Genomic DNA, 13739 nt, shown 5'->3' with positions numbered 1-13739 from the left:
TAATCATACAGCCAGAGCTACAATGGAATGGTTTAGATCAAAGCATATTCATGTGTTAGAATGGCCCAGTCAAAGTCCAGACCTAAATCCAATTGAGAATCTGTGGCAAGACTTGAAAATTGCTGTTCACAGACGCTCTCCATCCAATCTGACAGAGCTTGAGCTATTGTATAATGAACAATTGGCAAAAATTTCACTCTCTAGATGTGCAAAGTTGGTAGAGACATCTCTGAAAAAGACTTGCAGCTGTAATTGCAGTGAAAGGCGGTTCTACAAAGTATTGACTCAGGGGGGCGCTATACATATGTACGCCCCCCACTTTTCAAATATTTATTTGTAAAAAAAATTGAAAACCATTTATCAATTTCCTTCCACTTCACGATTATGCGCCACTTTGTGTTGGTCTATCACATACAATCCCAATAAAATACATTTCAATTTGTGGTTGTAACATGACAATAACAAAATGTGGAAAATTTTAAGGGGTATGAATACTTTTTCAAGGCACTTTATATGTAAATTGACAGCACTATATAAGTACCTGTAATAAAATTAAAGCAAGTTGTTTGCAGCCCTCACATTCTGCCCCTCTGTATCCTTCTAAATGTAGAATAGGTGGAGCAAGTTACAGAGCAGGAAATGACTAGAAAGAGGCTGCATTTCCAGCTGCAGGCACCATGAAAGCCCTGCTGAATCTAATCTCACAGTTGCAATGTTTTATTTATTACCCATATTTATATAGTGCTGGCAATTTGCATAGAGCTTTACATATTGTACAGTCACATCAGTCCCTGCCCTCGAGGAGCTTAATATCTAAAGTCCCTATCTCACATGCTTGGGCCAATTTACGCAGGAGCCAAAAATCCTACCTGTATGTCTTTGCAGAGTCAGAGGAAACCCACACAAGCACCAGGAGAACATGCAAACTCCATGCAGATGGCATAAATCCCAACTTTTTGAGATGGGAATGAGGGACACCTATCAGCAAACGTATGCAGGCATAGGACACACCCCCTGCCACGTCCCTTTAAAGGAGAATTGTACAATAAAATAAGATTGATTAAACCCACAAGTGATTTTTTTTTACCACTACTGTTCCTTTATATTGGCTTTTGGGATTTACAAATGCAGCAATTTAGAAATGGGATGAAAGGTTTAGCACTGGGAAACACTTTTTGATAGATAAAAAGTGCATTTTATATACAACTATATGGATCAGATCAACATGAGGGACAAATGAGGGACAGAGGGACATTGCTCCAAATCAGGGACAGTCCCTCGAAATCAAGGACAGTTGGGAGCTATGCAGATGGTGTGCTGGCTGGATTCAAACCGAGGACCCCAGTGCTGCAAGGCAGAAATGCTAACCATCAGGCCACTGTGCTGTTTCCTTGGCAGCTTTAGAAGCCCATTGGCTGATTGTACTCGTTGTTTGAAGCGTGTTTTTCTAACTGCGCGTTCCCAGCTGGATAGAATTGATGAATGAGCAAAAGAGCGGTAATGTATTTCAGTTATGTTTGTCCTGCCCGCAGCTCGTCCCTCCGCAGTCAAAACAGCATTAAGGTTCACGCTGGGGGGAATTCTAACACTGCCAAGTCATGGGAATGTCATCACCGAGCATAAACTTTCCGCTGTTCACGTTACAGGGAATCTGGAAGTGCCGCGTCTGCTGAATTCTGACATGGGGGGGTATATACAAAAACCGGAGCACTCGGAACCTGGTACAGCTGGGCATGGAAGCAAATCCGCTTCTAAATTCAGCTTGTTCTATAAAGCTTTGGCAATAAAATCTGGAAGCTGATTGGTTACTATGAAGAGCTGCACCAGATTTTGCACTCTCCAGTTTTAGTAAATCCCCCCCCCCCCCCATACTGCCCAATATAGCACAAGAAGACAGATACGGGGTTATCATTGCTGTCACATAAAGCAGACGTAATCCCAATCACTAAAATCCCACCTAACCTTAAAGAGGAAGTAAACCCTGATGGGTTTACTTCCTCTTTCATTCCCTGCAAAGGCAAAGCATAATGGACTACTAGGCATCGCATAGTAGCCCATTATGTGTCACTTACCTGACACAGGAGCCAGCGAAGTCGCCGCTGTCCCCTGTAGTCCGCCGCATCCATCTTGCTGGTGGCGTCTCGCAGCTCCGCCGCTGTCATTCGGCGAAGCCGCGATGACGTCACTCCTGCGCATGCGCACAGGAGTCGACACGCGCGGCAGCTCCATTCTTGGAAATGCCGCGCATGCGCCGTAGACAGTGGTGCCCGTTTTCGGGCAAATATCTCCTAAACCATATAGGTTTAGGAGATATTGCTTGGACCTACAGGTAAGCCTTAATCTAGGCTTACCTGTAGGTCAAAGTGGTTTGTAAGGGTTTACAACCACTTTAACCATTTCAGCCCCGGAAGGATTTACCCACTTCCTGATCAGGTCATTTTTTGCGATTTGGCACTGAGTCACTTTAACTGACAATTGCGCAGTCATACAAAGCTGTACCCAAACGGAATTGATGTCCTTTTTTCCCCACAAATAGAGCTTTCTTTTGGTGGTACTTGATCACATCTGCGGTTTTTATTTTTTTGCGCTACAAACAAAGAAATAGCGTCAATTTTGAAAAAAAAAAAATATTTTTTAGTTACTTTACAGACCCCTGATGTCTCACTTCTGAGATAGAGAAAGGGACTGAGGACACAGATTCCCCAGTCCTTTTCTCTGCAGCCTCAGCTGCACTGGATAGTGAATGAATGGGAAGTGCTCTGTACTGAGCGGCTTCCTGTTCATTCACAAACAAAAGCATAGTAAACACAGTTTCGGCACTGATCACTCACTGTGTTCATCCAGGAAAGGAAGGGTCCGGTAAATTACATATTTACCCACCCCTTGCCCCCATTCTCCACCCTGAAACACCCCCTGCAGCAGCCAGTGAGAGACTAGAGGAGGGAATCTGGCAGTGCTGTGAGGGGTGGGGGAAGCCTGGGCAGCAGAGTGAATCTGCACTGAATGGGGTGATTAGGGTGTGCCCAGGCACACACCATGAACACACCTTGGGTCACCCTATAACAGAAGTGCCTAAAGAACAACCTTTGTGGTAGGATTACCTTGTGTTGACAAGGAGCAGGCTGATAAGAGAGGAAAAAATGGGCAGAGGGATGATTTCTTCAGTTCCTTGATGTTATTTCACTGTCCAATCAGCAGGAAGTGTTATTTAACTGTAAGTGGGTAAGTGGGGCCATCCTTTTGGTTGTGCTGTGTGAGAGGGCTGTGTATATATTCAAATGATTTGTATTTCTTTCCATCCAGTAATATCAAGACTGGATGGACAGAAAAACAGACCCTTTGGAATATAAAACGGCTCCCGTCTATAGGTTTCATCTGTGTATGTAGCCGTTTGCTTGGAATTCAGCTTTAAATGCTATAATATTTGACGTTGGGTTTTGCAATAAAGGGAAAAGTACAAGAAACATAGAAATAGCGGAATTTACATTGAATTATACATACATCCAAGTCCAGAATAAAATCCTGAGAAATTCTGCTATATAATGGCTCTTATCATTTCTCTTTCTTGTTTGCCAGAGTACACGGTCATCAATGAGAATTGCCCCGGGGCAGAATGGAATATTATGTGTCGCGACTGCTGTGAATATGACCAGGTGGAGTGTACATGTCCCGGAGGCAATAGGAAGGTTGGCTACACCATCCCCTGCTGCCGCAACGAGGAGAATGAGTGTGACTCCTGCCTTATACACCCAGGTACTCCATAATCACGGAGATGACTCAAAGCATTGAATCATCAAAAAGCTGAAAAACATGTCTACTTGATATGCAAATGACAATAACCCTTAGCTTCCACTTGGAGCACTTCCCTTGCCTTTTGCACTTAGGTTGGCTTGGCTTCATTTTTGGGTCCATGGCTTTTGCTGTGAGGTTGGCTTGGCTCCATCTTTGGTTCCATGGCCTTTGAACTTAGGTTGGCTTGGCTCCTTCTTTGAGTCCATGGCATTTGTACTTAGGTTGGCTTGGCTCCTTCTTTGGGTCCATGGCTTTTGCACCTAGGTTGGATTGGCTCCATCTTTGGGTCCATGGTCTGGAAAAGGAACAGATCACCCGATCCTTATTTTAAGAGTTGAATCGCTGGATCTGGAGTGAGCTGGCATCAGAATGGAACTGAGCTCCAGAACTTGAAGCTGATATCCAGCCTCTCCTCCTCTCAATGCTACTTCAGATTTAAGAGGTGGGGGCTAGGGTGGATTGCAAAAGGCCTTATAGTCCAAGCTGGAGATCCCTGTTTGAGACTGTTTCCCTGGAAGGTTCCTGAGAGAGGTGTACTGTCAGAAACCATGACTCAGACTAAGACAGAAGTACAATCAAATCACACTTGTTTATTAATAAAAATAAAAGGTAAATAGAAAAAAGCGTAGTCAAGCATAGCCAGAGTCCAGTAGCCAGATCGGGTAGTCAGCCAGTCCAAATTTCATTAACCAGATTGGGTAATCAGTCAGGCCTGAAGTCAGGGATCCAAGGAGAGCAACTGCAAGCAGGATAAAAAGCCGGGAGGGATGTCAGCAAGCCAGTCTTGAAACAAACAGCAGGAGATGGTTCCTTGTGATGTGACCAAGGCGAAGGCAAAGGAAAGAGTGAGCTGGAAGGCTTTAAATAGGCAGGTCAGAAGAGCATCACAGGGAACAGCTGGCAACTGTGGAAAGAGAAGAGAGCTGGCAATTAGCCGACAGCTGAGCGACCAGCCCAGAGGAGGAAGGGCTAAGCCAGCCCTGACATGTACCCACTTAGGAGGTGTCTACAGAGAACACAGCTCAGTGAGCACTTGGGACTACAGCGGACCATCCACATTATGGGATTGTTTATATCAAGTGACTCCGGAATGTATGTCCTAGTGATGTGACTGTCTTGCCATTGCCTGATCAACATCAGTAAAATACAATGAAGTTATCTTTCATGTGGACATTCCTTGTTTTTGATTTGTTGTGAAGAGGCCTATGGCGAGGAGCAGGGCTCAAGATGGTGAAGGGGTCGGCCAGGCAGGATTGTGTTATAGCACGGCTGGAGCGGGGGTAGGGCCTTGTGACTGGGCGCCAAAACTAGCAAACCACCAAGCCCCTCTTACATGGGTGAGCTCTGGAGCTGAAGTTTCAAGAACTACCTTGGTGTTGGGGTCTGTTTTACTCTCTGGAGCAAGCTGAAGCTCAACTGCTGAAGGGACTTCATAACCAAAGTTGGCTATCATGTGGCACAGCCAACTAGGCTTATTTCCTACCATGGGGAATAAGCCTAGGTGAGCATTTACAAGTTTGGCACTCAAAATAGTGGTCAGTGAATGAAAGGCATGTGTAGTGGAACAGCCATTGTGTGTGCTGAATGGGTATGGTTTCAAGGTTACATTAAATTTATTTTGCCTCAATGGAGATGGAGGAAACAGGAAAACATATAGCACAGCCAACTCTTTCTGCCTTGTGGAATAAGCCCAGCCAGCTACAGTATATACAGGTTTAACCCTCACCAGGGGCGTAACTATAGGGGGTGCAGCAGTGGCGACCGCAACTGGGCCCTGTGCTGCAGGGGGCCCATGCAGCCCCCTCTACATATGGCCGGCAGCAGCATAGGCAGCTAGGGGTACCAGTGCACCATGCACACGGGTGGCTGGAGGTGGAGGGTGACTATCAGAGCTTAATGCTCGACTATCGCACTGGCTGCTCTTTAGTTGTGCATTCCCCACATGACCTGTGTCCTCGGCCGGCTCCTCAGAGTACCCCTCTCCTGCTCCATGCATTGCCGCTCAGTCCGATGTCTGTTCTCCTCACAAAGGTAATACCTGGGACCACGCCCTAGAGTTCCACCGCCAGACTTGGAGGGAAGGGCCCTGGCTGGGGTTCAGGGGGGCCCGTCATGGTTTCTTGCATCAGGGCCCTGAAGGTTCTAGTTACGCCACTGACCCTCACATTGGCTGCCAATGGATAAGAGGCCTATACAGTGGAACAGCCACTTTATGTGCTGAGTCAGTAAGGTATCAAGGTTATACTGGTTTGTTTTACCTCAAAAGAACTGAAGTTTAAGCTGGGAGAGTCAGTCCTGTCAAACGTGGAGCGTGGTCTACTTTGCATTGCTTCGTGAACAAAGCTCAGTTGGCTATATACAGATTTAGCATTCAAAATAGATCCCACTGAATGAAGGGTTTGTAAGCTGGAAACAGCCATTTTGCATGCCGAACCAGCATGGTGTGAAGAATACGTAAATATAATTGTCCTTAGTAGTGTCTAATACTGAGTAGAACTGAAAAAAGTGACTTGGAGATGCTACAAATTACAATACATCTTAAACATTACAGAACAAGTCTAATTTAATGTGATTACTACTAGATGTACCATGGCCTGGGTACATGAGAACCTTCACAGACATACTAAGTAGGATACATAAAGACTTGTGTAAGTGTTACTGCCTGATCACTCTCACATTCTTGTCCTAGGATGCTCCATATTCGAGAACTGCAAGTCCTGTCACAACGGATCATGGGGGGGAACACTGGATGACTTCTACGTGAAGGGGAAGTACTGCTCAGAGTGCCGCGTCGGCTGGTATGGAGGAGACTGCATGAGTAAGTAACATCCATATATATGCTGTATATTCTGTGTATATATATATATATATATATATATATATATATATATATAGACTTTATTTAATACTTGCTTGTGTGAAACAAGTATGCAGCCAATGAATTCATGCCATCCCAGGTCTGCAACCAATTAGGTAGTGAGATAATGATAAGATCGTAGCCCTGGGGCCTCAACATTTAAATATCAAAACAACCATGCCAACCCTCCTTTTCCTATCTTCACAGGTCCTCTTTAACCACTTCCCCCTGGGTGGATGTCTTATGATGTCCTGGGGGGTTTAAGTGATTGTACTGAGATACATAGGCATCATCCCACCTTCAAAATTCGCTTTGACAGTTCTTATATAACTGAGGGCGGGGCCACATGGTGACGTACCCGGGTGACCCCGCCCCCTCTGACGCCACAGCGAAGCCATTGGGAAGTCCCCGTGCATCAGAGGGGGGCGGGGTCACCCGGGTACGTCACCATGTGGCCCTGCCCTCAGTTATATAAGAATTGTCAAAGCAAAGGCGCGTCATACGGCGGGAGCCTCCCATTGAGGTCGCGGCTTTGTTTCTTTTTTTTTTTTTGGTCTGTCGGCGGAGCAAGAGAAGAAGATGAATGGACTTTTTTAATAAAGGACTTGTCCCAAAGTGTGTCTGGTGTTTTTTTTTTAATTTTGACACTTTTTTGTGTGAAATAGTATGGGTACCAATGTACCCGTTACCATTTCAAACGGGGGGGGGGGGGGGGCAGGATCTGGGGGTCCCCTTGTTAAATGGGGATTCCAGATTCCGATAAGCGATTACCCACAGACTCCCACAACCACCGGGTAAGGGTTGTGGAGATGAGGCCCTTGTCTCCTTGGGGCCTACCCAAAGCACCCTCACCATGTTGAGGGCATGTGGCCTGGTACGGTTCAGGAGGGGGAGGGCGCTCTCTCGTCCCCTCTCTTTTCCTGCAGCCTGCCAGGTTGCATGCTCGGATAAGGTTCTGGTATGAATTTTGAGGGGGATCCCTACGCCATTTTTTTTTTTAATTTGGCACAGGGTTTCCCTTAATATCCATACCAGACCTGAAGGGCCTGGTATGGAATTTGGGGGGACCCCCACGCAATTTTTTTTTTGGTTCGGGGTTCCCCTTAATATTAATACCAGGCCCAAAGGGCCTGGTAATGGACTGTAAGGGAATCCCATGCCGTTTTTTTCAATGACTTTTATGTGTATTGCCGGGATCGACAATTCATTATAGCCACGAGTACTATACTCGCATACTATAGAAAAAAACTTCAGTTTTTAAAACTTTTTTTTGCATTGAAACATGTCTCCTGGGGCAGGACCCAGGTCCCCAAACAAATTTTCCTCGAACACTGCATATTGTTCGGTGATCGCAGAACATCCAAACAACCAAAGTTCGGCTCGAACCGTTCGCCCATCCCTACCCTGTACCTGTGTGACACGACTCTATTGAGTGTTGGTCACACTCTCTTGTCATGCAAATTGGGTGTGGTGAAAACCGCATCCAATTTGCACATATGTGAACCCAGCCTAAGGCTGGGTTCACACTAATGCGAATTGGACGTAAGTTTCCCCGCATCCAATTCGTATGTCAGGAGACTGTGACCAGCTCTCTATGGAGCCGGTTCATACATTCTTGGAATTTCTGCAGAGTGAATTGCACAGGAGTCCTGTGCGTCTTTTGGTCCCTTTCAGGTCCAAATTCAGCCAAAAATTCGGAAAAAACTCGGACCTGAAACGATGAACAGGGACGCACCGGACCCCTGCTGTGAACCACTCAGCAAAGAGATACGGACCCAGCGTAGAGGAGCAATAACAGAGGGCGGAGGACATCTCTCCGTTTTCCCCTTCTGTCAGCATGTTTCTGGTCAGCTTATTTGCATGTAGTACACCTGATTTCCCCCTAGCCCTGCCCCTCTCTCTCCCAGTCTGAGTGCTGTTGTAAAAAAGATTGCAATAGTCAGTTTTTTTTTTTATCTTCCTGGGAGCTTAGTTTATGTATTCTATTTTGGCAGGACCGGGCAATAAATGAAAGTAGTCTCCATGTACCTGAACAACCTATAGGATCTATAATGTGCCCCTGGAGAAAACGTGGGCACAGCAAATAGCATCCCACGCACTTGTTATTGAAGTATTCCTCTGATTCCTCTCCCTATGGAAAGCCCGGCTCTATGCACTTGCTTACATTCTGGATGGTTAATTAGTCTCCCCCACCATCTTGGCCGTGCAGAAGGATTTTCTTAATTGCCGTGCATTCCAACTCCTAATTAAGCCTGATAGGATTGCTGGCTAGTCTGTGCTCTGTAAGGGCCAGTGTGGGATGGGAAATGTCTTCAGGAGACTCTTTGCCCGTCTGCTCACATTGGCGTGTTCCTGTATTTGCTGCTAAATAGGCTGTCAGCGTTCCATCCAAAACACAAAAGCACAAAGGGGAATGTTTATAAAGCAGCGATACCCTCTGCACTCCTCTACTACACATCTCACCCACTTAGGGCTCACTTGACCTTTGAAAAGTGATCCACCACAGGTGGTGATATGTTGCCTCATCAATGACTGTGTTAACTGCTGAAAGCCTGCTGCACCATGTTACAACCTATGTATTACACATGGTTGCAGAACTGTTGCGGCATGGAATAGGTCACGCTTGGTGGCGCTGCCTGCCAAACGTGACCTGTGCCATGACAATCCCTAAGCAGTCACTGTTGGTTAAAGTTCAACTCCAGGAAACTTGTAAATTCTCCCTTGCCAGTGGTGCACTGTCCCTGTGTGCCATCAAATCCGGTGCAGGGCTAAGGATTTGATGACATCAGGACCTTGAACCGCTAGAGAAGATGCTGTGGGATCAGGTCTAGCCACTTGCTGACCGGCCTTTTCTGAAACTTTTTTGTAGCCGACAGCGGACTACAGTTATTATCTGGCACTGCAGACTTCCCCTCTCCCCCTTAGACCGTCTCTGTTTTCCTCTAGTGCTAGACTTGAAAGTACTTGTATCATCTTCCTGAGCCCAGCAGAGAGAAGTGTGGGGACTGTAGTCTCCTGAACAGACATCCTGGATCTACAGAACTATCCCTGGACTATACATCCCAGCCTGCCATCTGCTCCAAAGATAGACCTCTGGGAGAGGGTTTAAAAGGGTCAGCAGACTAGGCCCAAGCCCTCTTGCTTCCTGGGGTCCATCAAGTAAACATCCCTCCACTGCTAAGCGAGAGGACTGCGGCCTACCACACGGCAACACAGTGGTTCCAACTCTGACCCAGGCGGGTCCAATGCCGCTTGCTACACCAGGAGCATCACTGCAGGGTCGCTGTAATTCTCCACGTCAGGCGACTCAAGGTCCCAGCAGCCGGTCTGGCATCTTCGCCCATTCTGCGGAAGGACGCATTCATTTGGAACTCTTTTCAGGAGGTTCCTACGTTGTTCTTCAGTTTGGTGAGGGGGCCTCTGCCCACCAATACAATCTCTGCCTTATCCTAGTTTACAGAACATTGTATATAGACATCCCACACCTGGAATTGCCCTAACTTATCTCACAGAACACTGTATACAGACACTTTACACCTGGAATTACTCTAAGGCCGCGTACACACGGGCGGATTGTCTGCCCAACTAAGTTCGTCAGACAATCCGACAGACAGTCCGTTCAAAATTTGAATGAACGGACTTGACCACACACGATGAGCAGACAGTCTGCTGAAAGCGTGCGTGATGACGTGTACAGCACGTACGACGGGACTAGAAAAACGACGTCCTATACACTGCAATGCAACCTTCGGCCGTGTAAATCCTTTCTGAGCATGCACCATACTTAGTCCGTCCAACTTGCCTACACACGAGCGGACTGTCCGCTGAAACCAAGTTTGGACGGACAAAACCAAGTTTGGACGGACTGTCTTACGGAAATTCCGTAAGACTTTGTTCGTCAGACTGTCCGCTGAAAAAGTCCGCTGAAGCCCACACACGAGCGGATTGTCCGCTGAAACACGGTTCAGCGGACTAAGTTGGACAGACAATCCGCCCGTGTGTACGCGGCCTAAGGATTACAACTAGCCAGACACAGCTGTTTGCTTTGACTACCTATCACTGTGTCATACTCAGGATTCTTGTCTATGAGCTCCAACTTGCCAGTGAAGATCATTGTGAGGCTTTGCATCCTGGACACTGTTATCCTATTGATATTTAAAGGGACACACCCCTAAGATCTAGAATACCCAGTCTCTCATTAGGATTTAAGGTATAATAGGCTAGCTTTGGGTCCCTTTATTAGCAGCAATAGTATAGACAGTAACTGGTAGCTTTTCTTAGAGGTTCATGCATTTATTGTCTGTTCCTATGTGCATTGCTATTTTATGTCTGTAATTCCAAGTTGTTATTTAATTGCCTCAGTTTTGGCTGTTTATCCAGGACTTAGCTAATACCCTGTTACAATACTCTCCCTTTGAATAAGTAAAACCAAAGAGAGGTAATCAATCTGCATAGTGTTGGTGTGCTATTTAAACAACATGTCAGAACCTAGAGTGTCAGGAGGGCTGGAAAGTTCACTGGGTAAAAGTGGTGCAGATGAACATGCAATTCTAAGCAACCCCCAAGGGCTCAGTGCTACATTTGGGGGTTCGTCCGGGATGTGCTCTGCTGCAGGCTCTAGCAAGTCCAGACAACAGCCATTACGTGAGAGAGAGATGGACTCAGCTGCTGCAGTCGTCTGGGGGAGAGCACAAGGAGCTAAAAATGGAGAGAAACACTGTTCTGGAAATCTCAGGAAGTGAGTGCACTGAGAAGGAGATCCAATAGGGGGTAAGAGATTTAGCTTCAAAGTAGAGGGCTTACATTCTGTATGCGGCGGTAGAATTCCCTCTTGATTGTATTTGGGTGTTGATGGATTGGCAGGAAGAGATATCGGCTTGTTTTAGGGAAGAAGAGGTGCCCCTAGCAGAAGGGGTAAGTGCTCGGGTGATCCCACTGCAAGTGAGGGAAGAGGCCACTGAGGGGCACCACTACCGAAGGCTAGTGTGGGAGCCCAGGACTGGTTGGTGCAGATTCCTGAGGGGCTAATGCTCCTCCTGCCTTGTTCTACATGGATATGAGTCCGCTAATTGAGAGCTGGGTGAAGAATGGCTCTGACCATGCAAACCAAGGATATCGGGAACTTCGGTTCTTCTCAGGGCAGTTGCCAACTCCAGCTAGAGCAGAGGAGTTTGAGCCCTGGATGATTCAGGCCATTTAAGCAGTAGAGGAATGGAGTGTTCCAGAAGCTGTGAAGCAACAGTGATTTAGTGAGAGCCTTCGAGGTCCTGCAGCTGAAGTAATCCATAATTTGAGAATAAGAAAGCCTGTCGCTATGGACTATATAGAATTTTGTTGCTGTATTTGGAAGAGTTGAGACGATTTCAGATCTTTCGCACAAGTTCAATCACACTCACCAACAATGAGGGGAGAGACTCTCAGAGTACATATCTCGAGTAGACAGAATGCTGCACTAGATTATCCTTAAGAATGTATCGATCCGAGGGATGCTGATCAAACTCGTCTCGGTCAGGTCTTACAAAGGGCCCATTAAAATGTAACCTTGTTAAGATAGCCTTGTTAGCTAGGGACCCTCAAATGCTACTAAATAGTCCTATTGATGGCTCAAGAGTAGTTTATAAAGAATGGGAACAGATGCAGCTGGAAGACGGAGTCATATACAGGAAAGGCCCATCCGAGGAGCCCGAAGGTGTTTGACAATTTTTTCTTCCTGATAAAGCACAGACTGGTAGTACTGACCACTCTTCATAATGACCATGGACACTTGGGGCCAGACAGAACCCTTAAGGATAGGGATTGCTGTTATTGGACATCTATGAGGGCCGAAGTCAAAAGTTACTGCTACTCCTGCATCCAGTGTATCCAAAGAAAGACTTGGCCTAGCAAGGCTGCCCCAATGGGCCATCTGCAGAGTCAGGGGCAGATGGAACTGGTGTGCATTGATTTTTTTGTGTCTCAAACCTGACCTGAGTAGGCGAAGCAATGTCCTGGTTGTGACAGATCATTTCACCCATTATGCTTAGGCCTTCCAGACCAAAGACCAACAAGCTAGTACTGGTTGTAAAACTCTGGTGGAGAAGTTTTTCATCCGTTACGGCCTACCTCAGCATTTACACATGACACCCTTGGAGAAAGCTCTGATGAACTCATTGCCAAAGCTCAACGTTCTAGCCAAGTGCCAGCCTCCTCTACTGAACCTTTGGTAGAAGATGATCCTGATCCGCCTCCTGACACTACTGGGTGGGTCACTAATCTATTACTGGCCTGTCATCAAAATGATATAATTCTGTCCGATGGTGTATATAGTTTATTGTTAGAAAATCCATCTATTATCCAGCTGTTTGCTACTGTTGTTAGTGGTTATTAGAATAATGTGTTGCTTATCTTTAAGTGTACTAATCAATAGATAAATTAATGAGATTGTATCCTGTCTTCGGGGACCAAAGACTCAAGTGGGGAGAGGATGTAGCTGACAGCCTACAGACTACAGTTATTATCAGGCACTGCCGACTTACCCTCTCCCCTCTTAGACCGTCCCTGTGTTCCTCTAGTGCTGGACTTAAAAGTACTTGCATCATCTTCCTGAGCCCAGCAAAGAGCAGTGTGGGGACTGTAGTCTCCTGGACAGACATCCTGGATCTACAGAACTATTCCTGGACTACCCATCCCAGCATGACATCTTATCCAAAGGAAGAACTCTGGGAGAGGGTTTAAAAGGGTTAGCAGACTAGGTCCAACCCCTCTTGCTTCCCGGGGTCCCTCAAGTAAACACCCCTCTACTGCTGTGCGAAACGATTGCAGCCTACCACGTGACAATACAGTTGTTCCAGCTCCGACCCAGGCGGGTACAATAACGCTGCTTGCTACACCAGGAGCATCACCGCAGCATCGCTGTAACCCTCAAGATCAGATGGCTCACGGTCCCAGGAGGTGGTTTGTCATCTCCGCCCGTTCTGCGGAAGGACGCATCGACTTGGATCGCTCTTCAGGAGGTTCCTACGTTGTTCTTCAGTTTGGTGAGAGGGCCTCCACCCGCCAATAAAATCTCTGCTTTATCCTAGTTCACAGAACATTGTATATAGACATCCCA

At 46.6% G+C, this 13739-nt stretch overlaps 1 protein-coding gene across 1 annotated transcript in view; it reads left to right on the top strand.

Annotated features, from left to right (window-relative positions):
• PAMR1 (peptidase domain containing associated with muscle regeneration 1) overlaps window positions 1-13739 on the top strand; it is a 115250-nt gene that overhangs the window by 5025 nt on the left and 96486 nt on the right. The window contains exons 2-3 of the mRNA XM_077462960.1: window positions 3577-3753; window positions 6482-6610. Coding sequence (XP_077319086.1) covers window positions 3577-3753; window positions 6482-6610 — 306 coding nt within the window. The remainder of the gene's footprint in view (window positions 1-3576; window positions 3754-6481; window positions 6611-13739) is intronic.

This window comes from Lithobates pipiens, unplaced genomic scaffold (assembly GCF_037356315.1).
Source record: "Lithobates pipiens isolate NorthernLeopardFrog02 unplaced genomic scaffold, aLitPip1_a1.2 Scaffold_10, whole genome shotgun sequence".
Classification (NCBI taxonomy): Eukaryota; Metazoa; Chordata; class Amphibia; order Anura; family Ranidae; genus Lithobates; species Lithobates pipiens.
The sequence above is the reverse complement of the archived record's forward strand: the minus strand, read 5'-3'. Positions and strand labels throughout refer to the sequence as shown.